The sequence below is a fragment of the Castor canadensis genome, chromosome 11 (assembly GCF_047511655.1).
Source record: "Castor canadensis chromosome 11, mCasCan1.hap1v2, whole genome shotgun sequence".
NCBI lineage: Eukaryota > Metazoa > Chordata > Mammalia > Rodentia > Castoridae > Castor > Castor canadensis.
In genome coordinates, this window is record NC_133396.1 from 110070711 (window position 1) to 110096365 (window position 25655).

Sequence of the window (25655 nt, forward strand, 5' to 3'; positions counted from 1 at the left end):
AACACACCCATGTTAAGCAAGGCACATTATGCTCAAGTTTACAGATAAGTAAGTATAAAGATAGATAGATATAAAGGTAATATCCTACATGCTTCAGAGAGAGGAAAAATTGGTCATATTGAAAAGAATTGGGAATTTTTAATGTTGCTTCCAATAATCACACTGGAAAGTAGAGGACAATGGAGCAATACCTTCAAAATTCTTAGGGAGAGTAATTTTCAATTTAGAATTCCATATCCTTGAGGAAGGAGAAGGGGTTTGGGGAGAGGGGGAATAAGAGAGGGTAATGGGAGGGTGAATAAGATCAGAGTACATTATAGGCATGTATGAAAATACCACAATGAAATCCATTATTTTTTTTACAATTAATATGTGCTAATAAAAAACTGAGTTCTGTATCCAGGTAAACTACCAGTGAACTACAAAAAAGATATTTTCATACTTCTAAGGTATCTTTTGTACCCTTTTCTCAGGAACCTATTAGAGAATGTGCTCTGCCCATAAGAGAGACTCATAAACCAAGAAGGTGGATACGTGGAATATAGAAAAAAGGTGGTATAACACAGGAGGAAAGTGAAACATACAATATGCATACATTAACATTAGTTTCCCTGTTTTTAGTATGGAATCATCACTTTTCATTTTTGCCTATTCTCTAGATGACAGGATATTTGGTTTATACTCTTAATGAGGAATAAGTCTATCTTTTAGTAGGGTGGGGAAGGAGCAGTTACCTAGGCTAAAAGGAATAGAGTTGAGGATCAGAATCCATTTCCTTCTTAAATACATGTTGGGACTAATTCTCCTTTTAGCTTTCATTCACCCATCCCTGCACATCCATTGGTACCTGGAGTCACCAGCTCCTGAGATTTTGGGGACTCCATAGTATAAATTGGGTTGGTTTTCTACCTTTTTCCTTGTTGGTTTAGGATTCAGTTATTATAGGCCTACCAAAGTAGACCTATATCCATCTGATGTCCACTTTCAAAAAACTTACTGTTCTTATCTTCCTCCTATTTTCCATTCTTGTTGTTCTGTGTTACATATTTTTCTGTCCTTTTTTAGTGTAGAGAAGCAGTAGTAGAAATAGGTGCATACATTTAATGTACTATTTTAACTCAGAAGTCTGTAGTTTAAAATTTTTAGAGGTACTGTTCTGTTGTCTTTTCATTCTGCCATCTTCATTTTGGCCTTTATTACCTTATTTTTGGAGGATTTGATCCCCAGCACACATAAATACATACATACATACATAAATGGAGCTAATCTTATCAAATCTAACAGTATATTAAAAGAAATAGGCATCATTCATATATTAGTTTCCCATGGCTGCTGTAAGAAATGAACATAAATTGGAGGAATTAAAACAACAGAAATTTATTCTTGCAGCTCTCCAGGCTCAAGATCTGAAATGATGATGAAGATGTTGGCAGGGCTAATTCTATCTGAAGGCTCTGAAGGAGAAACCTCTCTCTGTCTTCTTGCTTGTAGTTGTATCACTTTCTCTGTATCCAGATTTCCCTCTCCCTTCTCTTATAAAAACTGCAGTCTTTGGGGTTAGGGCCCACCAGCTTAACTAATGACATCTTCACCGACTTTATTTGCAAATAAAATCACATTCTGTGGTGCTGGATGGACATGGATTTAACCCACTAATTTTAAATAGGGTTACTCCAGGAATTCAAGAATGGTTCACCATGAAAATAATCTATATAATTCATGTTGTTATCAAAGAGAAAAAAAGATTTTATTGATAAATGCTTTACAAAAGCACTTGTTTCTGATGAAAAACCTCCGTTCTTACTATTAAAAAATTATTAAAAAATCAATAGAATTAAGTCCAGGGAAAATGACAAACAAGGTGGAGATGCCCATATTATTTTGGAAATTTTCTAGATCAAAGTTTTATTTATTTATTTATTTTTGAGACAGGCTCTCACTATGTGAGCCCAGGTTGGCCTCAAATTCTTTATCCTCCTTCCTCAGCTTTCCACATGTTGGGATTATAGACTTGTGTTTCATCACACCCAGCTTAGATCAATGTTTGTTAATTTTTTGTATGCTATAGACCTTTTATGATGTTTGGTGACACATAATGAACCCTTCTTAGAATGGTACTCAATGCATGAGATAGCAGTACATAATATTACACAGCAAGTCAACTGTATGAAAGTATAACTGTCTAAATATTAAGATAATAAGTTGTAAGTAGTAAGTAACAAGATGTAGTGTCAAGTCCAATAATTACCTCAATTTTCAAGGTAGTATGGAATATGGTATGAAAATACGTAATTTCTGTTGACAGAGCCACACACAGATACTGCTAATACTTCTGTGGTTTGCTGTCTACATTCATAATTGAATGCTAACTTTCAGCTAGAAATTAATGAAAATAAAGTTCTTCCTTATCCAAGTTTCTAATCCCTTCCCCCTGAATTTTACCATTGCCCTCCTGAATAAGATTTCTGGTAATAACAAAATAAGAAAATAAGGCCAGGTATCATGGCTCATATCTACAATCCCGGCAACTCAGGAGGCAAAGATTGGGAAAATTGAGATTCAAAGCCAGCTTCTCACAACAATATTAAAAAACTATTAAGTACCTAAAAAAATGTAGGAAGAAAAAGATGTATAAGTGAAGAAAAATAAAAATTGTATCGAAATTCAATAGAAAAGATCAGAATAAATGAAAGATATGGTATTCCTGAATGGTTAATAGGGTCATAATGGTACTGTTTTTCAAAATTAATTCCTTTTTTTTTTTTTTGTGGTACTGGGGCTTGAACTCAGGGCCTTCATCTTGAGCCACTCCAGCAGCCCTAGTTTTGTAAAGGGTTTTTTGAAATAGGGTCTCGCAGAACTGTTTGCCTTGGCTGGCTTTGAACCACGATCCTCCTTATCTCTGCCTCCTTACTAGCTAGAATTACATGTGTGAGCCACTGGCATCTGGCTTCAAAATTAATTACTTAATAAATTAGATTGAATTGAAATAACCTCATGAGTTTTTTGATTATTAGAACTTTAAAGTTTAAAAGGCAGATGAAGTGTATAATCAAATGTTTTTAAGCATTTTAAATTAAACTTTTTATTCTGAGTAATTTTAGATTCACGTAATTATAAGAAATAATACAGAGAGCTGAGTGTTGTGGTGCATGCCTGTAATCCCAGCACTCAGGAGGTTGAGGAAGGAGGATTTCTGCCTGGATTACATCGTTAGACCGTGAATTGACAAAACAAACCCAGGCAAGTGCCTGTGGCTCATGCCAGTAATCAGGAGGATCTCTGTTCAAGGCCAATTTGGGCAAATAGTTCTCAAGACCCCATCTTAAAAATAGCCCACACAAAACAGGGCTGTTGAAGAGGGAGAAGCTCAAGTGGTAGAGTACCTGCCTAGCAAGAGTGAGGTGCTGAGTTCAAACCCCAGCACTGCCAAAAAAACTCCAGAAGAGATCCCTTATACCTTTAGCTGGTTTCCTCCAATGCTCATAATTTGAAGAACTACAATTCATGTCATGACTAGTATATTGACATTGATACACCAAGATACAGAATTTTTCTATCATCACAAGGGTAAGTCTTGGTGCCCTTTTATAGCTCTATCCAGTTTTGTCCTGTCCTCACCCTTCTTAACCCTTGGCTGTTCCTAATCTGTTTTCCATTGCTATAGTTTTGTTGTTTCAAGAATGTTTTATAAATGGAATCATATAGTATATAACTTTCTGTGGTTGACTTTTTTCATTCAGCCTGATTTCTCTGGAGATGGATCCAGATTGTTGTGTGTATTAATAGTTTGTTCCTTTTTATTGCTAACTAGTATTCAGAGTGTGGGTGTATTAATTTGTTTAACCATTCACCTGTTAAAAGACTTCTGTATTTTTCCCCACTTTTGGGGAAATATAAATAAGCCAGTTACTAGCTTTTGTGTACAGGTTTTTGTGTAAGCACAGGTCTTCAGTTTTCTTAGATAAATAAATGCCTAGAAGTACAGTTGTTATCTCATGTTAGTTGCCTGTTTGTTATTTGAGAAACTTGCTAAATTATTTTCCAGAGCAACTGTGCTATTTTACATTCTCACCAGCAATGTGAGCCTTTCACTTTTTTCATCTACTTCCTCATATGTGGTGGTTATATTTTTTTTAATATTAGCCATTCCATATGTAATGACTTCTCGTTGTTTTACTTTCCATTATTCCTATGGCCAATAATGTTGAACATCTTTACACTTACCTTTTTTATATCTGTTTTGGAGTGTTTCTTCATGTTCTAATTGAACTATTTGCTCTTTTAGTGTGATGTTTGGAGATTATATTTTTGCTCTGCATATTAGTCCTTTGTCAATATTTGATTTGCATGTGTTTTCTCTCCCGTGTAACTTGTCTTTTCATCCTCTAATGAAAGACCATGATAAGGTCTTTTGCCACTCATAAGTTTTCAGTTTTAACAAAGTCCAGTTTATTAGTTTTTCCTTTCATGGATCATGCTTTTAGTGTCAAGGCTAAGAAGTCTGCCAAGCCCTAGATCCTGAAGATTTAAAATATTTTTTCCAGCCTATCATGGAGGAGTTTTTAAAAATCAAGAGTGGGTGTTGAAAGCTACCTGGTTTATTTTGTTTTCTTTCAGAACTAGGGATGGCACCCAGGGCCTTGTGCTTGCTAGGTAAGTGCTTTACCACTGAGCTACATCCCCAGCCCTCTTATCTGCTAATATTTTGTTAAGGATATTTGTACCTGTAAGGTACTGCCGAATAAAGACCACGCCATGTGTGGAAAAGAAAGGTTTGTTGGAACCAGACCTCAGGTCTGTCACTCTTGGGTTCAGAGTGCATCAGCTTGGCTGAAAATGGGTAGTGGGCTTTATAGGAAGGGCCAAGCCACGGGGGAGGGAGAGTCTCTGGTCTCCGATTATCTATGATCACCAGATGGAACAGGTAAACATGCCTGGTTAGTTGAGTAACTGGAAGTTCCTGAGGTTTTGTAAGCAGAGAAACAAGCAGGGAAATTTGGCAAGCAGTCATAAATCAGGGGGTCTGGTTTTGGTGTTAGCCTCAGGACCACCCCAAGAATGCCAGGGACCTAACAGTACCTATTTCCATGAGGAATATTGGTCTCTAATTTTTTTCCTCTTTGTCTAGTTTTGATATCACCTTCAAGTAGAATTGGGAGGTGTCCCCTTCCTCAACTGTTCTCTAGAAGAGATTGTGTAGAGTTGGTGTTAATTCTCTTTTTAAATGTTTGGTAGAATTCTCAAAGAAATAATCTGAGCCTGGAGCTTTCTTTTTTGGGAAGTTTTAAAATTATGAGTTTATTTTCCTTCATGTTTTCAGGGCCATTTTAAAATGATCTATTTTGTATTGGGTCAGTATAGTTTGTGTGATTTTTTTTTCTTTTGATGATTTTTTTTGTCATTTTGTTTATTGGGTCCATTTTATCTAGATTGTCAAATTTATGTGTATATGTTATTCTTAGTATTTATTATTACTTGATGTATTCAGAGTTTGTACTGATATCTCTGTTTTCTTGTGACCTTTTTGTTTGTTTTATAGTACTGGGGTTTGAACTCAGGGCTTTGTACTTGCTAGGGAGGCTGCTATACAGCTTGAGCCATTCCTCTAGCCCTGATAGCCCTGTTTTCATTCCTAATATAGGTAATTCTCTTTTTTGTCCATGTTACTAGAGATTTGTTTTTATTGGCCTATTTAAAAAGCCAGTTCTTTGTTTCACTTATGTTATTTTCCATTTTCTCATTCATTGATTTCTGCTCTTTATTACTTGCTTGCTTTGGTTTATTCTAGTGTTCCCTCCCTTCTTTTCCCTCCCTTCCCCTTCTCTCCATTCTCTTGGGGTGAGAGTCTACAGTGATTGATTTGACCTTTTAAAATACAACCATTTTAGTGCTATAAATCTCTCTCTGAGCAGAGCTTTAGTTGTATCCTATAAATTTTGCTGTATTTTCATGTGTATTTAGTTCAGTGTATTTTTTATTTTTGGAGACTTTTCCTCTATGACCGTGGGTTTTGTGAGGTTTCTAAGTTTGTGGAGATTTTCTTACTACCTTTCTGTTACTGATTTCTAGTTTAAATCCATTGTAATTGGATAGCATGATATGTATGTTTTCAGTTCTTTTATATCTTTTGAAGTTTGTTTTATGGCCCATGATCTGGTAGTCTACCTTAGCATGTTTCAGGGACACCTGAATGTGTGTCTTCTGTTGTTGGGTGAGATGTTTTTATAAATGATAATAGGGCTCGTTGGTTGACGATGTTTTCTTCTGTTTCTTTGCTGGTTCTCTTATTGTTCTATAACTTGTTCACAGAGGCACATTCAAGTCTCTTATTTTCTTTTTTGAGTTGTCAGGTTTTATGTCACATATTTTGCAGCTCTCTGGCTTAGTGCATGCAAACTTAGGACTATTGTGTCTCCTTGGTGGATTTACTCATTATATAATGCCCTATGTATTTGATCATTTTGTGTGTGTGTGTGGTTTTGGGTTTGAACTCAGGGCCTACACCTTGAGCCACTCTGCCAGCCCTTTTTGGTGATGGTTTTTTTCAAGATAGGGTCCGACAAACTATTTGCCTGGGCTGGCTTTAAACCGAGATCCTCCTGATCTCTGCCTCCTGAGTAGGTAAGATTACAGGTGTGAGCTACCAACACCCAGCTATTTGAAAAATTTTATTTGCTACTTACAGATTTATCTGTAGTCTACTTTATTTGATTATTGTTGCTATAGCACCTCCTAATTTCCTTTGAGTAATGCCTACATATTAATCTTCAAGTATATTTCCTTCCTTCCTTCCTTCCTCTCTCCCTCCCTCCCCTTCCTCTTCCCTCCCCTTCCCTACCCTGCTTTCTTTCCTAATATATATAAACATATACATACATAGAAGTCTTTACCAGTTTGATTAAAATGTAGAAATTTTACTTCCTTTATATGCCTTTATGTTTCCTCATTTTCAATATAGTTATTTTAAATATATGGTCCACACACATGTAGAAACACATCAGACAGTGTTGTAGTTTTTGCTTTAATATAATTTTGAAAACTCAACAAAAGGAAAACCTATTGATTCCTGTATTTTTGCTTATAGTGTTTTTTTTTCTTTACATACTGGTGATTCTACAAACTCATTAGAAAAAGGTACATTGAATTAGTTAGCTTTATATTAGTATAATGAAATACCTGAGGCAACTGACTTATAAAATAAAAGGTTTGTTTATAGTTTTGGAGGTTCAAAGACATAGCTCTGTGCTCAGTTCTATTGAGGGTTATGGATGGTGGCATATAATGACACATGTGGGAAATAGTACTCACATTTCAAACCAGGAAGCAGAGAGAGAGAGAGAAAGAGAGAGAATGATTGGGGTCCCAAAGTCCATTTGAAAGCATGCCCTTAGTGATCCGGTACCTCCCACTAGATCCTCCCTCCCTTCCACAGGTTCCACAGCACTTAAAGACCAAGACCTTAACATAGTGAACCATTGAGGAGATAATAAAGCAATTAAATAATATCTAAACTGTAGCCCACATTATTCAGTATAAAAATAATAAAGATACAAATAGTCAACTGTGATATCAGATGGCTTACAAATCTAAAAAAGAAATGTAAAACAATTGAAAACAATAATGTACTGGTTTTATCTGTAAGATTTGGCAAAAAATAAAAAGCATAATAAAGGTTGAATATCCTTTATGTGAAATGCTTGGATACAGAAGTGTTTTCGATATCAGATTTTTAAAAATTTTGAAATATTTGCATACACACAATGAGATATGAGGATGGGACTCAAGTCAACATGAAATGCATTTATGTTTCGTATACACTTTATACACATAGCCTGAAAGTAATTTTATGCAGTATTTTTAGTGTGCTTGTGATTTGACTGTGATCCATCACACTGAAGTCAGATGTCGTATTTTCTACTTGTGGTGTCATGTTGATACAAAGTTTTAGATTTTAGAGCATTTCAGATTTTCGAATTAGGGATACTCAATTTATATCCAATGCTATTGAGGGAAATAGGTGCTCTTATATCCTCTTAGTGAAGGTATATATTTCAGTAACTTTTGGGGAATTAATTTAGTAGTATCCATCAAAAAATCTAAATGCTTACATGCTTGGGTACAATGAATTCCACCTATTAGGAATCCATCCTAAATAGAGAATTTAAAGCTGCATATGTAAATGCTCTTAGAGAATTATTTATAATAGTAAAAAATTGGGAACAACCTAAGTGTTGGTCAGTTGGGGCTTGGGTGAATAAAATATGTATTTGGAGGTCTGCGGGTTAGAACAAGGGAACACGATGAAAGCAGGCTGGAGCTGCTGCCAGAGCCATGACTGTTAGTAACCAATGTGAGCCCATCTGCCAGAATGTGACTCTGTAAAGAGAAAACACCAAGATAATGAGTTTTCTGCTGTTGTCTACAAGCAGAGGGACTCAGAGAATGCAGCAGAAACAAGAAAAGCCAAATGAGAAGGAACCCAGGTAGCTTTGAGGCTTTGTGTCTATCTCCTTTGCCCTTTGCCTTTGTGCTTGGAATCAGTCCCAAAATACTCATGCTTCTTGTATTGCTCATAGGTAGCGCTGATGGATGGCATTTCCTTTGCTCTGGGTCTTTGGGGAATCCCTTTTGTGCTTCCTTTCCCTCTGATAGCTTCTGTCTTCCTGGTCTACTCCTAAGGGTGAGGAGTTTACCCCTTCCCAGTATTTTTATATCTTGGGAGCATACTCCAAAGTATTAAAAGTAGTGTTGTAATTAAAAAAATACATGCATGGTATATTTATACAATGTGAAGTCATAAAAATGAGTAAGGTATTTGTGTATCAGCCTTTAGGATAAGATCAAGTTTAGTATCTGTTCTTACCAGTTTAGTGTCTGATATGTCCTCTATCTGAGGACAGTATGAATTTTTGGAGCAGAGATATGGAATAGGAGCTTACTTTGTCTACGCCTGGTATTAACAGTACCTTTGGAAATAGTGCACCCCATCCCAGAAGCAGAAGTTGGGGGGGATAAATATGTGTGTGCTTGTGAGTGTGTGTAAATAGATATCCATGATGTAAATTTAAATATCAGAAAGAAAATTGCTGATCAGCATTCCATTTTTACTAAGAAAATATGTGCTGTTTCTGATTATCAAACAAGTGTATATAAACAGGGAAGCAAGAGAGAGAAGATGGACTCAGGTGTTAGCTGTTAGCACTATTTATTCTTAGGATATGAAATTGAGTTGGAAGAAGAGAGGGAGAGTACAGGGGCAGGAAAGAGACATGATAAGGGAGACTTTCTGTTCTTTTTTTTTTTTTTTTTTCAATAGTTGAACTGGGGATATATTGTGACATTTACCAAAGTTCTTAAAATATATCACAATTGAAATCACCCTCTCCATCATTCTCCTTTATCCCCTCTCCCCTCTGTATTTTTCCCTATCATTTTAAGTATTGGAATTTGGGTGACTTTTATTTTTTGGATTAATCTGTTTAATTACCCAGTTAAAATAAATAAAAGTTATAAATATTTTTTGCATGAATGAAAAATATAAACCAATTCATGTATGTATTTGTTTTAAATTTCTGTTATGTCATTGTTACAAGCTTTTAAAAGTGAAGGCTAGCCAAGTGTGATGGAGTACACCTATAATCTCAGCACTCTGGAGACTGAGGCAGAAGCATTGCAAATTTGAGGCCAGCCTGGGCTACATAGAAGACTGTCTCAATTTTTAAAAGAAAAAAAGAAAGTGAAGGCTGTAGAATATGGTACTCCATGTTGCCAACTGTAAGAAGTGGGGAAAGACTGAACTATTTTGCCAATGTAAGAATTCAAGAAGAATAATCTGAATATGAATATTTGAGTCTTCTAGTAAACTACTGAAATTTTATCTATAGCTTGAGCCTTTCTTTTAGTCAACTTGATGATAAGCTAGGCCCTTCTTTTTTAAAATGTGTATTTCTTTCTTTTTTTCCTGACAGAAATGACATCAGATGTACCAACGCTGGGTCCTACCATTGCTTCTGGAAACCCAGGGCCTGGCATTCAAGGGGGAGGAGCCATTGTCCAGAGGGCTATTAAGCGGAGACCAGGGTAAGTTTGAGTATAGTGTCACGTTTGTCTCTGCTATAAACCAGCCTGATTTAGTTAGTTGCTGAGCCCACATGGTTATTCTTGACCCTCTCACTTCAACTTTGTTAACTTTCAACTTTGTAACTCTCCTCCATCTCTGAATTTTTCCTTATGTAGAATTTATGTTGTTTATGTAAGTTTATTATAAGCAGGTTTCTTTTTTTTAACCACAAATCTGTGCAAGGTAAAGGACTCTGACTAAGCCTAGTGATTTCATTATTGCCAAGAAAACTGTCTGCTTCTTTCTTTAAGCTTTGTACCTGCATTCTCAAAATCATTTTGACATATTTCTTTTCTGAATTTAGAGCTTGAACTCTAGAACATTTTTTTTCTAAGTTATTGATATTTGGTTTGGTCCATTTAGTTCCAAAAGTATTTATTAAATGCCTAATTACTATATGCCATTGTTCTGATTGCTAGTAGGAGCTGAAGATAAATAAGACACACTCGTTGTCTCCAAGTTTCTGAAGTTCTGACAGAGATAATAATTATACACATAAATATACAAGATAAAATATGAAGGGAATAAATAGTGTTTTTCAGTGCATGGAAATAGCTACATTTGGTCAATAAGGATTAGGAAAACCTTTGAAAAGAGGATGCTTTAGAAATGCTTGGAAGAATGGGGGTATTTTATTCATTTTTTGGTATTATATTTTAATTTTTTCCTTATTTTTTTTTTTTTTTTGAGACAGGGTCTTGTTATATATTCCAGGCTGGCCTCAAACTCATGGTTCTCCCACCTCAGCCTCCTGAGTGGTAGGATTACAGGTGTGCACCACCACCTTGGACTTTATGTAGCTAACTGGGTGTGGTGGTTCATGCCTGTAATCTCAGCATTTGGAAGACTTAGGTAGGAATATCTCGAGTTTGAGGCCAGCCTGGGCTATACAACAAGACCCTGTCAAAACCCTTCAAGACAATTTGATGTGGCCAAGAGTTGTATATATTTTAACTTACTTACTGAGGCATAAGATGAATAAGTAACTTTAAAAGATCCCAAAGTTAGTAGCAAGATACAAGTTTAGGCTGTGAACCTTAGGGGTTTAACATAGAGTCTACTCTTAAATAGTGTGCTGTGGTTGAATATAATAGCAAACAATTGGGAGCAATGTAAATATCAGAAATTGGGATCATTTGAGAAAGCTGATTGTTTAAAAATGTAATATTTTATAGCTGTTAGAAGTAACAAACATGTATCAGTATAGAAAAATGTTTTAATATTTTAAGAGAGGTTACAATATGTGTAATATTTTACTGTGTCAGAAAAAAAGTATATAAAGTGGGAATAGCAAAAAAAACTGTCAAAGAATACTTATCGAAGCTTGGTGTAAACAAAGGCAGTCCTAAGAGGAAAGTTTATAGCCGCGAGTACATATTTTAAAAGGACAGAAAGATCCCAAATAAACGACCTAATGCTACATTTCAAACTCCTAGAAAAACAAGAACAAGCAAAACCCAAAACAAGCAGGAGAGAAATATAAAAATAAGGGCCAAAGTTAATGAAACAGAGACCAAAAAACCATACAAAGAATCAACGAAACAAAAAGCTGGTTCTTTGAAAAAATAAACAAGATTGACAGACCACTAGCAAATCTGACTAAAATGAGGAGGGGAAAAAACCCAAATCAGTAAAATCAGAAACGCAAAAGGGGAGATAACAACAAACACCATGGAAATCCGGTGACTCATCAGAGACTACTTTGAGAATCTATATTCCAATAAATTTGAAAATCTTGAAGAAATGGAAAAATTTCTAGATACTTATGACCATCCAAAATTGAACAAAGAGGATATTCGCCCCTAATAGATCTGTAACACGAAATGAAATTGAAGCAGCAATAAAGAGTCCCAAAAAAGAAAAGTCCAGGACCTGATGAATTCTCTCCTGAATTCTATCAGACTTTTAAAGAAGAACTAATACCAACTCTCCTTAAACTTTTCCATGAAATAGAAAGGGAAGGAATACGGCCTAACGCATTCTATGAAGCCAGTATTACACTCATCCCAAAACCAAAGACACATCCAAAAAGGAGAATGGTAGGCCAATTTTCTTAATGAACATTGATGCAAAAATCCTCAGTGAAACAATGGCAAACCAAATCCAACAACATATCAGAAAGATCATTCATCATGACCAAGTTGGCTTCATCAGAGGGATGCAGGGGTGGTTCAACATACGCAAATCTATAAATATAATACAGCACATTAATAGAAGCAAAGACAAAAACCACTTGATCATCTCAATAGATGCAGAAAAAGCCTTTGATAAGATTCAACACCATTTCATGTTAAAAGCTCTAAGAAAACTAGGACTAGAAGGAATGTACCTCAACATTATAAAGGCTACATATGACAAACCTATAGCCAACATCATACTTAATGGAGAAAAACTGAAACCATTTCCCCTAAAATGAGGAACGAGACAAAGGTGCCCACTTTCCCCACTTCAATTCAACATAGTCCTGGAATTCCTAGCCAGAGCAATAAGGCATGAAGAAGAAATAAAAGTAATACAAATAGGTAAAGAAACTGTCAAAATATCCCTATTTGCAGATGACATGATCCTATACCTCAAAGACTCAAAAAACTCTACCCCAAAACTCCTAGACACCATAAACAGATTCAGCAATGTGGCAGGATACAAAATCAACTTACAAAAATCATTGGCTTTTCTATATACCAACCATGAACAAACTGAGAAAGAATATATGAAAACAATTCCATTTATAATAGTCTCAAAAAAAAAATCAAATAACTATGAGTAAACTTAACAAAGGATGTGAATGACCTCTACAAGGAGGACTACAAACCTCTGAAGAAAGATTGAGGAAGATGAAAAGATCTTCTGTGCTCATGCATTGTAGAATCAACATAGTAAAAATGGTTTTGCTACCAAAAGCAATCTACATGTTTAATGCAATTCTCATCAAAATCCCAATGACATTCATCACAGAGATTGAAAATCTACCCTAAAGTTCATTTTGAAACACATGAGACCACAAATAGCCAAGGCAGTACTCAGCAAAAAGAGTAGTGCTGGAGGTATCACAATACCCGACTTCAAACTATATTATAAAGCCATAGCAATAAAAACAACATGGTACTGGCACAAAAACAGACATGAAGACCAGTGGAACAGAATAGAGGACCGTATATGAATCCACACGGCTATGTCCACCTTATTTTTGATGAAGGTGCCAAAAACATACAATGGAAAATAGACAGCCTCTTCAACCGATGTTGCTGGGGAAAGTGGTTATCTCTGCCTGCAGAAAACTGAAACTAGATCCACGTCTATCACCGTGTACTAGTATCAACTCACAATGGATCAAGGGCCTTAATATCAGACCTGAAACTCTGAAGCTAGGACAGAAAAGAGCAGGGAATACTCTGGAAGCAATAGGTATAGGCAAAGACTTCCTCAATAGAACCCCAGCAGCTCAGCAACTAAGAGAAAGGATGGACAAATGGGACCTCATGAAATTAAAAAGCTTCTGTACAACAAAAGAAATGGTCTCTAAACTGAAGAGACCACCCACAGAGTGGGAGAAAATATTTGCTAGCTATACATCAAAGGACTGATAACCAGAATATACAGGGAGCTCAAGAAACTAAACTCCTCCAAAATCAACAAACCAGTAAAGAAATGGGCAACTGAATTAAACAGAACTTTTTCAAAGAAAGAAATCCGAATGGCCAAAAAACACATGAAAAAATGCTTACCATCTCTGGCTATAAAGGAAATGCAAATCAAAACCACACTAAGATTCCACCTCACCCCTTTAAAAATAGCTATCATCAAAAATACCACCAACAGCAAATGTTGACGAGGATGTGGGGAAAATGGAACCCTTATACACTGCTGGTGGGAATGTAAACTAGTACAATCACTCTGGAAAACAATGTTGAGGCTTCTTAAAAAACTTAATATAGGGCTGGTGGAGTGTCTGTCTAGCAAGCATGAGGCCCTGAGTTCAAACCCCAGTGCCACCAAAAAAAAAAAAAAAAAAAAAAAAAACCTTGTCTAAAAACTTAATATAGCTCTGCCATATGATCCAGCAATCTTACTCCTAGGGATATACCCAAAGGAATGCGACTCAGGTTATTCTATAGGCACCTGCACACCCGTGTTTATTGCAGCACTATTCACAATAGCCAAGTTATGGAAACAGCCAAGATGCCCCCACTACTGACGAATGGATTAAGAAAATGTGGTATTTATACACAATGGAATTTTACTCAGCCATGAAAAATAATGAAATCTTGTCATTCACAAGTAAATGGATAGAACTGGAGAGCATCATCTTAACTGGTTAGCTAGGCTCAGAAGGCCAAAAATCCTGTGTTCTCCCTCATATGTGGACTTTAGACCTAAAACAAATGTAGTAATACTATTGGACACAGGTCACACGCTAAGGGAGAACACATACAGGAGGAATAGAGAAAGGTAGGAAACCCAAAACTTGAAAGGGTTTGATGTGCCTACTGTAGAGGAACTAATATAGTAACCTTAAAATGACAGAAGTCAGTATGGGAAGGTGACCAGGAAGTGGTGAAGAGGTCTGGTAGAGATGAATCAGTTAGAGTTTTAATACACATGTGCATGGAAGCAATGCTAGGAATCTCTCTGTATTGCTGTCCTTATCTCAATCTAGCAAAAATGCTATGTCTTTCTTATTATTGCTTATGCCTTCTCTTCAACAAGATTGGAGAAGAGGGCAGAACAGGTTCTGCCTGAAAGTGAGGGACTGGGGCGGAGGGGGAGGGAGCAGAGGGCACAGGGCAGTGGAGATTGCCCAAACAATGCATGCATATATGAATAAATGAATAAATAAACCCAAAAAACAAAAGCTTGCTGTGGTGGCTCAAGCCTGTAATCCTACTAGCTACTTGGGAGGATCATGGTTGGAAGTCAGCCGAAGCAAAAAGTTCATGAGGAAACACCCCCACACACACACTGCCTCAACCAATGCTTGGTGTTATTCCAGCTATACAGGGAAGAGCAAATAGGCAATCCCAGGCTGGCGGTGGGGAGAGGAGGAAAGGAGGTATAAAGTGAGGCATTATCTCAAAAATAACCACTGTAAGCTGACAGAGCAGCTCAAGTGATAGACTGTTAGCCTAGCAAGCACGATGCCCTGAGTTCAAAAACCCCAGTACTACCTCTCTCTTGCCCCCCCCCCCAAAAAAAACAATGCTAAAGGGCTGGTGGAGCAGCTCAAGTCAGAGTTCAACCCCCAGTATGGCTTAAAAAAAAAGAATACTCATTAGATTTCTGGGTAATGGGATTATGAGTGATTTATTTATCTTTTATCATTTTCTGAAATGAATGTGTAGGATTAGTAATAAAAATATGTATATTTTTTCTTGAGACACAGGGTCTTGCTGTGTAGCTCAGGCTAGCCTTGAACTCATGATCCTTATGTACTGTTTTTAGAGAAATATTGGAAGATAGAAACTCAGAACAATGAAAATGGCCATCGATATTTTTTACCCCCAGTGAATTATTTTATTCCTTCAGTCTACATACCCAACTCTTTTTTAATAGTTAGTTTCACGTTATCACATATCATAACCTTTTTTCATGTTGTTTCAGATTCTGTATTATATAATTTTTAATGTTTGCATAAAAGGACATACTTAATTCCTGTTTTGGGATTATTTTGAAGATTTTGCTATTATGTGTGAACTATAGTGAAATTTTTTTATACCTAACCTTTTTCTTCTCTATTTCAAGTTATTTCTTTAGGATAGATTCTTAGAAATGGAGTTACTGTGTAGAAGGCTAGGATTTTGATAGATGATCAGGAGCTTCAGGAAGGAGGAAGAGGAACAAACACTTCTAGAATTGATGCCATGTACTTCATATGCTACCCATTTAAAACCAGGTTATCCCACTAGTCGAGATGCCAAGAGTGATTGCTGGGTTAAGCTGGTGACATTTTAGTTTAATAAGAGCACAGACATTAATAGGAGATTGGCCTAACCTGTTGCCTATAATCTTCCTGAATCCGCTGGAGTGAAAATCACCTTTTATTTCATTGAACTTTTTATAGCATGTTGATTGTATTGCTCATATGGCATTTTCCCATTCTCACTTGTTTTACATTTGTATTTGTCTAGGCAAAAAACCTTTTGAAAGTAAAGTTTTTGTTTTTTACCTCACCTAGCACAGTATCTTGAATGTAGTATATATGTTTCAGACTACCAACCTTCTTATGTATTATATCACTCCCTTATGTAATATCACTGCTTTGAAAGATATTTCAGAAAGCTGGTAATGTGATTTAGAGTAGATTATAGAAATAAAAAATAGACCTGAGCTCTATTTTTATATTTTTCAGTTTTTCAGTGGTAGATTGCTTGGGTAGCATGCATAAGGCCCTAAGTTTGATCCTTAGCACTGCATACAAAAAAAAAAAAAAAAAGAAAAGAAAAGAAAGGAAAAAAACCTGAACCATTCATATTAATTTTTTTCTTACTGTTTTTGAGTGCTTTTTTTTTTTCTTTTTTTGGCGGTACTGGGGTTTGAACTCATTGAACCACTCCACCAGCCCTTTTTTTGTGATGGTTTTTTTCAAGATAGGATCTCTCAAACTATTTGCCCTGGACTGGCTTCAAACTGCAATCCTCCTGATCTCTGCCTCCTGAATAGCTAGGATTACAGGCTTGAAGCTTGAATGCATTCTTTTCTTTTCTTTTTCCTTCCTTCCTCCCTTCCTCCCTTCATCCCTTCCTCCCTTCCTTCCTTCCTTCCCTCTCTCTTCTTTTTCAGTGCATTCTTACTCCTTTTGTAGATTTCCTTTATTTCTTTTAATTTACAGCTAGCTTGTGTTAAATTTTTTTTTCTTAATGATTTATATTATTCATAGGCTTATAAAATTTTTTGTTGCCTTTCCCCAGGCTGGATTTTGATGATGATGGAGAAGGAAACAGTAAATTTTTGAGGTAAGAGTTTGGAAATTTCCCTCTAGACTAGTTAATGATCTTGTACTATTTTTGTAGGCCTAAGAAGAGTGCTTCATCCTAAAGTATATATTTTCATATTATATCCCAGAAAGGTTTTGAGCATTCTGTTAATAATTTCAGAGGTAGGAACTTAGTGAAGAGAGGGCAGAAAATTTATATGACCCCCTATAAATTAGTTACCTGTTGAGCATGGCTTAAAAAGAAAGCAGTTTATTTTATCTCACAGTTCTGTGAATTGACTGCATGGTTATTTGCCAGTCTTGCCTAGACTCGTGCAGAAGACTGCATTTGGCCTTATGGTCAACTGAGAGACTCAGCTATGATGGCTACATATCTCTCTCTTGTGGTCTTTTGTCCTTAAGAAGGGAGGACTACGTTTCTTCATATGGTGATGGCTGTTATGTAAGTGTAACTGAGTGGCAAATCCCACTGTACTTAACAAATTCCTGCTTTTATGGCATTTACTGATGTCCCATTGGCAAAAGCAAGTCATGTTCATGTCCTGAGTCAGTGTTGGAGATTCCCACACAAGGAAGTGGATACTAGGAGATACAGTTTGTTAAAATACTACTCTTACCATACCTTCTGATACTTGTTGACTTCTCCTAGAGGAAGCAGGAATTGGAATTTGTATTCTTGAGTAATGAATCTCGTGGAACATTGAGAATGGGTTTTTAAATATACTGATAAAGGAGTTCTTCCAAAAAGGGAGTGATATTACTGAATACTAAATGATTTGCTTGTTTTCGTGTGAATAGACTTTATTTATTTCAATTAGCTCTAAACCTGGGTCATTTCTTGTACAAAGTCCAATAGTCACAAACTGTACTCATGTGCTGCATAACAACATATTGGTCATAAATGATCACTATGATAGTAGTCCCATATAATGGGAGCCACAAAATTTCTACTGTCTAGTGGTAGTGTAGCCATTATAACTTCATGGTGTGAGGCATTGCTCCTATGTTTGTGGTGATGTTGAAAAAAACAAACATACTGGGTTGCCAGTTGCATTTAAGTATAGCATATAAAATTATGATAATGAACAGCTGTTACTTGTGTATTTATTTATTTAATCATTTTATTTTGTGGTGGTGGGGATTGAATCCAGGGACTATCGCATGCTAGGCAAGCACTCAACCACCAAGCTTTGTCCTTAGCTCCTGTTACTTGTTTTATAGTGTGCCTCTTTTTTTTTTTTTTTTTTTCCCCTTTTGATTTTTTTGAGACAGGGTCTTGCTATCTAACCAAGGCTTGCCTGAAGTTTGCTATGTAGCACAGGTTGGCCTGCAACTTGAGGTTCTCCCACCTCAGCTTCCTAAGTGCTGGTATTACAGGTCTCCACCATCATGCCCAACTTGCCCCTTATTATTAAAAAAAAAAAAAATTACTGTTAAACAGTGTGCCATTAAACTGTCAATTCTGTGAGACTTAACCTGACTTCCAAAAGCAATTCTTATTTAAAGTTGATAAAATCTTTGCTGAGTCCTGTGGGAGTGAGAAAAGGAAAATTCAGACCATCCAGAGAATAGTGCTTTTGGAATTAGGTCTTCTGCTTTCAATATATCTTTCTTTACAATTTTTGTAGTACCAAACAGAATTTATCTGCCTATTACATAGAAGATAGGATGAGTGGAATGAGTTTCTTTTATCAAAGAGATAAAGTGCATTGCTCTGTCTTAAAAACTTCTTCACATTAAAGGAAACAATCAACAGAGTAAAAAGGCAACTATGGAATTGGGAGAAAATACTTGCAAATCATGTATTTTAGAAGGGATTAATGTCTGGGATTTCTAAAGAACTCCTATAATTTAGCAACAACAACAAAAAAACCTGATTAAAGAGTGGGCAAAAGGGTGTGGTGGTGTATGCCTATAATTCCAGCATTCAGGAGGTAGAGGCAGGAGGATCTTGAGTTTGAGGTCATCCTGGGTTATACAGCAAATTTCAGCCCAGCCTGGACCAGTCAGTATTCATGGAGAGGCAGAGCTGCCTGTGTTGCTGTTGTAGGGATGAGAAGACCTTCTTTCTACCTTCAGGGCTTAGTGTCTGAATCTGTGAGTCACATTGACAACAGGCAGGTAAGCAGAAGAAAAGGTGGATAGCTTTATGATGTGCATGCCCTGAAGGTGCTCTAGTGGTGTGGGGGGTGTCACAGGAAATCAAAGTGAATATATAAAAAACCAGTGCCCTCCTCAGAGGGATGGGGAGGGAGATGTTGTAGGCAACTCTGAACAGCATAGATGATTTGGAAAGATGAATGGGCCGTAGAATAATGAGCATTTGTGACAAAGTTTTTGGTTGAGTTAATGAAACTCCTGGGAAGGGACTTGTGGCCATCCATTTCTTTCTGTCTTGACGCAGACAAAGGGAGTTGGGAGAACAGAATTTTGTTTTTCACATGCCTTGTGCTCAAAGTAGTCAGTATAGACCAAAGCATCATGTTTGTGGTCACATTTCCCAACTCTTCTGAGTTAGGGTCTCTGCTCTTATTCACTACCACTCTGACTGGGGAAACAGACAATAAACTGGATAAACAAATGAGATAATTTCAGTAGCACAGTGATAAATGATAACTGAGGGAGTACTGACAGGTTTACTTTTATTTATTTATTTGCAGTAGTGGGCTTGAACTCAACCTCATGTTTGGTAGGGAGGCACTCTACCACTTGAGCCACTTCACCAGCCCTTTTGTGTGTGTGTGTGTGTGTTGGTTTTTTTTCTGGATAGGGTTTTGTGAACTATTTGCCTGGGCTGGCTTCGAACTTCAGTCCTCCTGATCTCTGCTTCCCAGGTAGCTAGAAGTACAGGTATGAGCCACTAGCTCCTGGCCAGACAGTTTTAGATTAGGGATTAGAGAGGCCTCTGGAGAGGACACATTCCAGCTGCAACTGAAATGCTGATAAACAACCAGAAATGGAATGACTGGTTTAGGTAGAATGGCACAGAACTAGGGAGGCTTTTGGAAGAGGAAGTTAAAAGTGCAAAGGCCCTGAGGCAATAGGGAAGGGATGTAACTATTGTGGAAAATATAAAAGGATTCTCTAGTAGGGCACAGTGAGGGAGGAGGGCACAGTGAGAGAGGTAAGTACCAGGAACTGACCTCAGAGAAGGCAAGAGCCAAAGCCCTGGGGCCTTGCAGATAGTGGTGAGTTTTGCTCTTCTTGGAAGAGTTAGGGAGGAGTCTTGTTTTTCTGTAGTGTTTGAATTTTTTTAATACCATTTATGGATTCCTATCAGAATCACCAAAAAAACAGATTTAAAAATGGGGGAAAAATGGATAAAGGACTTGGCTAGACATTTCTTCAATGAAGAGATACAAATGGCCAATAAGCATATGAAAGATGTTCAACATCACTAATCATCAGAGAAGTATAAATCAAAACAATTATGATATGTCATTTTAGATCTATTAGGATGGATACTATCAAAAAAAAAAGAAGCAACTGGGCCTGGTGGCTGGTGCCTGCCTATAATCCCAACCCACAGGATGAGGCACAAGGAACATAGTGAGGCCCTGTCTCAACAAACTAGGCTAGAAGTGTGGCTCAAGTGGTAGAGTGCTTCCCTAGCAAATGTGAGGCCTTGAGTTCAGGTCCCAATACTACAAACAACCCAAAAACAACACCAAAAAATCTAGAGAATAGGTATTGACAAAGATGTGGAGGATATGGAATGCTTGTGTGCTATTGATGGTGATGTAAAATGGTGTAGTCACAATGGAAAACCATATGGTGGTACTACTTCAAAAGTTAAACATTGAATTACCTTCAGTTCCCCTGCTGTTACATATCTAAAACAACTGAAAGCAGGATTTAAAAACAATTTTTTTTTTGAGATGGGGTCTTGCTGTTTTGCCTAAGTTGGCCAAGTAGCTGAAATTACAGCTATGCAGCACCCAGCCCAGTTTAAAGCAGGGTTCTTCTCTTTTTTTTTTTTGGTGGTACTGAAGTTTGAACTTAGGGCCTCGCTCTTGCTAGGTAGAGGCTCTACCACTTGAGCAACAGCTCTTGAAGGAGTTATTTGCATGACCATGGTTATTACCCTATTTTTCACAATAGCCAAGAGGAACAAGGAGCCCAAAGTCTATCTACAGATGAATGGATAAAGAAAAAGTGGTATATACACAAAATGGAATATTATTGAACCTTAAAAAGAAGGAAATTCTGTCGTATGTTATAATATTGATGAAAAGACAAAATACTATATCATGTCACAAGGGTTATCTAAAGTAATCAAACTCACAGACACAGAAAGTAGAATGGTAGTTGCCAGGGGTCGATGGAAGGGCAAAATGGTGTCCAATAAGCATAGTTCAATTTTGCAAGATGAAAAGGTTCTAGATATCTTTTCTGTCACATTATGAATATGGTTAACATTGCTAATTATATACCTAAAAATAGTTAGTATGGTAAATTTTGAACTGGGGGTGTGGCTCAAGTGGTAGGGTGGGTCCCTAGGAAACTTGAGGTCTTGAGTTCAAACCCCAGTACCATCAAAAGAAAAAAGGTAAATTTTATGTGATGTGGTTTTTTTTACAAACAAAAAACCACCTATCCCTAACTTTGTAGTGGTGTTGATAGGGCAGTCAGCTGTGTCTTATGAGATCATCATGTTTTTTTGTATGTGTCTGATAAGTAAGGGTAATGAAGACATAAGAATATTAGTCATAGAATTTTAAAGTTCTCTAGGATGCTGTACTATTATTATCTCTATTGCTTTATGATGCTTTCCCATTGATTTTTTTTACCCCATTGAACATTTTATTCCTTTCTAGTTTTAATTTTATGTTTAATTAATTTATTTAGGTGGAACTGGGGTTTGAACTCCTGGTAGGCAGGTGTTCTACCACTTGAGCCACTTCACTAGTCCTCTAGTTTTAATTTTAGAGTGAAATAGATAATAACAAGTGTGATGCTTTAAATTAATCCCTTTTTTCCTTCTCTAGGTGTGATGATGATCAGATGTGCAATGACAAGGAGCGTTTTGCCAGGTAATGTTGTAGAGCATTTTGGTCCTTTTATGGGACCAGGCAGTTTGAGCATGCTGAATTTTAATATTATCTAGGTGAGAGTAAGTTTCTCTATCTAGTCTTTTTCCTATACTGAAAGGTGGTGAAACAGTATTATAATCATCATGTATGTTCTGGTGACATGGCTTTAAACTAGTGGTATATTTTATATAGTGCTTTTCTATGTATGTGATAGCTGCAGAGTGCTTGCTAGTTGTTTTCAGGAACACAGCTATAGATATTTTGGTTGTGTTTATTATTAAATTGATACAGATAATGATTTTATTCATTAAGAAATGACAATAGAGAAATAGCTTTTGTGGAGACTAGAGTTTTGATTAAAATAAGCAAATTTTAATTTATTTGTCAAGATGATGAATACTTATCATGAAATATACTTATTCCCCCCTCCCTTTTTTTTTGGCAGTACTGGGACTTGAACTCAGAGCTTCAATGCTTGCTAAGCAGGTGCTCTTTCTTATTGGTTTTCTGAGCCAGGGTTTTGCTCTGTAGCCCAAGCTGCCCTGGAACTGGAAATCCTGCTTCAGCTTCCTGAGTGAAGGGATTAAAGATATGTACCACCACACTCAGCTTATTTTACTTTTTATTAAGGAGTAAATCCCCAACTCAGATACTTATTTTCATTTTAGAAAGTTTGTATATATTATTAAGCAGTAACTTATTCTTTTTCTTTTTCTTTTTTTGGTGGTACTTGGGTTGGAACTCGGCCTCATGCTTGCTAGGCAGGCACTTTACCACTCAAGCCACACCTTCAGCCCTTTTTGCTGAAGTTATTTTTCAGATAGGGTCTGATGTTTTTGTCTGGGCTGTTCTGGACCACCATTCTCCCATTTACACCTCCTATTTATGCTTCCTGAATAGCTGGGATGACAGGTGTGTGTCACCACACCTAGCTTTATTAGTTAAGATGGGATCACACTAACTTTTTGCCTGGATCGGTCTTGAACTGTGATCCTCCTAATCTCTGTTTCCTGAGTAACTGGGATTATAGGTGTAAGCCCCCACACTGGGCTGTAATTTATTCTTTAAAAATTAAGTTTGTAAACAGGGCGCCCGTGGCTCATGCCTATAATCCTAGCTACTCAGGAGGCAGAGATCAGGAGGATCGAGGTTCGAAGCCAGCCTGCGCAAATAGTTTGTGAGACCCTGTCTTGAAAAAAAGAAACCCATCACAAAAAGGGCTGGTTTTGTGGCTTAAGGTGCAGGCTCTGAGTTCAAGCCCTAGTACAACAACAACAAAAATAAGTTCAGAAAAAATAATCTTATTTCAAAATGCAATACTTCTGAGCACTAAGTATTCATTACTGATGCTGACCATCCGGGGACCACTTTGAGAACCTACTGATTTAGAGAACCAAGAAATATGAGGCAGAGTAGCTTTCAAATGGTAAGATGCTATCATAGACTTTGAATTAGAGGATCTGTAAAATACTAGATACTGATATTTCTGCAATTGCAGTAAAGAGAAGGACTATATTTGGGGAGGTAGATAGAAGCTGTTGAAATAATAAGAGCTATAAAATCATGAGCGCATGGGCCAAAGTGATGGCAGTGGCAAAGAATGAATGTAAGTGGGTTTTCAAGAATAATTTATGAAAACAATTTGAAATAGATAATTATAAAGTCTATTTAGGATGTGAACAGTCTCTAAAATGAGAAGTTAATGATAGATATTTGGCAAATACTTTTTAAACTGTATTAAAAAGTCAAGCTTGGACTAGGAGTATGGCTCAAGTGGTAGAGTGTCTGCTTACCAAACATGAGCCCTGAATTCAAACCCCAGTATTGCCAAAAAAAAAAAAAAAAGTCACACTGTCAATTAGTATGTGTGGTACAGGTTCCCAGTCTCTTGACTGAAATTCCAAAAAGCAATGAAAACGTGACCTGAACTATTTTAGTCTTCATTTGTTCTACTTAATTCCATATTGCATTCATACATTTTATTAAAAAATATTAGAGTAGATAAGGTATTGTGGACCGGACTGGTAGTAATAGGAGTAGTAATAGGAACTTTTTCTCTTGGCGAGCGGTGGGGGACACAGTACTCAGGGCTTTCTGCTTGCTAGGTAAGCACTCTACCACTTGAGCCACACCTCCAGCCAGGAAGTTTTTCTTTCAAATAACAGCACTCATTCCTTTAAGAAATAATTGTTAAAATAGTTCATTTCACATATGCATGGGAATTTAAGAGGGTCTTCAAAAGCTGAAAAAGTATGAATTTTATCATCTTTTGAAAAAATATTTTGTAGTTTATTAAGGAACTATCCAAAAGTAATAACCTAAGGAACATAAAATTCTAAATTACTTAATACCATGTGGTGATCCTTCTCTCTTTTATCAGAATGTATGTATAAAATTTTACATGGTTGTCATTATTACTAGAATTTCCCCACATATAGGAAAGTCATTGCTTTTTGTTTGCTTAGTTTTGGGTTGGTTTTTTTTGAGGCTGTCTTGCTATGTAGCCAAGGCTGGCCTGAAATTCACTATGTAGCTCAGGCTACCTTGAACTCATGATCCAACTCCCTCAGCCTCCCAGAGTGGTAGGATTACAGCTGTGCCACCATGCCCAGCCTTGTCATTGTCATTTTTGATAGCTAAATTTTTTAGTTTGTTAATATGTCATACTTTACTTAGACATTTTAACTGAGGTTTATCTATCAATCTAAAATAGAATTGTGTATGGATATAATGACCCGCTAACACCCGATTTTTTTTTTTTTAAGTTGCCACCCACTCTTACAGTATCTCAGTTTCTGAAAAATTATAGTGATAATTCTGGGGCTAGTGGAGTGCCTCAAGCAGTGAGAGCTCCTAGCAAGTGTGAGACTCTGAGTTCAAACCCCAGTGCCTCTTAAAAAAAAAAAAAAAGATAGTGATAATCCTTTTTCCTTCTCAAGGGGAAGAGGGGTTGAGTTAACAGTTTTGATTATATTACAGAAAATGGTAAGGTGACTGAATCAAAATGAATAATTATTGCTTGGCATGGTGGCTCATGCCTATAATTCAAGCTACTCTGGAGACAGAGATTGGGAGGATCACACTTCAAAGGCAACCTGGGCCAAAACTTAGACCTCACCTCAACAAAAAAATCTGGATGTGGTGGCACACTTCAGGTTCGCCTGGGCAAAAATACAAGACTGTATCTCAAAAATAACCAAAGCAAAAAGGGAAGGGGGGGCATGACTCAAGTGGTAGTAGAGTGCCTGTCTAGCAAGTGAGAGACCCTGAGTTCAAAACTTAGTAACACCAAAATAAATAAATAAATAAAAATTAAGAGTTACTTTAGGAAAGCATCAATTATAGAGTATATGCCAAAAATCTAGCTCTGAGTTTTAATTATATAATTCCTCCAGTAAAATCTGGTCAGTTATTTTGTCTGAGCTTTCGTGCATGCATGTGTGTGTATGTGTGTGTGTGTGTGTGTTGTGCAAGTATGTAGGAGATTATATTTGTGATCACTTGTTTAACACTCATCCTTAATTTACTCTATCTTTAATTTTTTCATCATATTGGGAGTATTGGGAGT

At 36.7% G+C, this 25655-nt stretch overlaps 1 protein-coding gene and 1 pseudogene across 4 annotated transcripts in view; both read left to right on the forward strand.

Moving 5' to 3' along the window:
- Arnt (aryl hydrocarbon receptor nuclear translocator) overlaps window positions 1-25655 on the forward strand; it is a 63911-nt gene that overhangs the window by 7649 nt on the left and 30607 nt on the right. For 2 of the 4 annotated variants that reach the window (XM_074048179.1, XM_074048178.1), the window contains exons 2-5: window positions 4621-4656; window positions 9972-10083; window positions 17029-17073; window positions 22043-22087. In XM_074048179.1, coding sequence (XP_073904280.1) covers window positions 4621-4656; window positions 9972-10083; window positions 17029-17073; window positions 22043-22087 — 238 coding nt within the window. The remainder of the gene's footprint in view (window positions 1-4620; window positions 4657-9971; window positions 10084-17028; window positions 17074-22042; window positions 22088-25655) is intronic. The other 2 variants (XM_020155811.2, XM_020155812.2) reach the window with 1 other exon arrangement.
- LOC141414216 (U2 spliceosomal RNA) lies at window positions 8817-8991 on the forward strand (annotated as a pseudogene).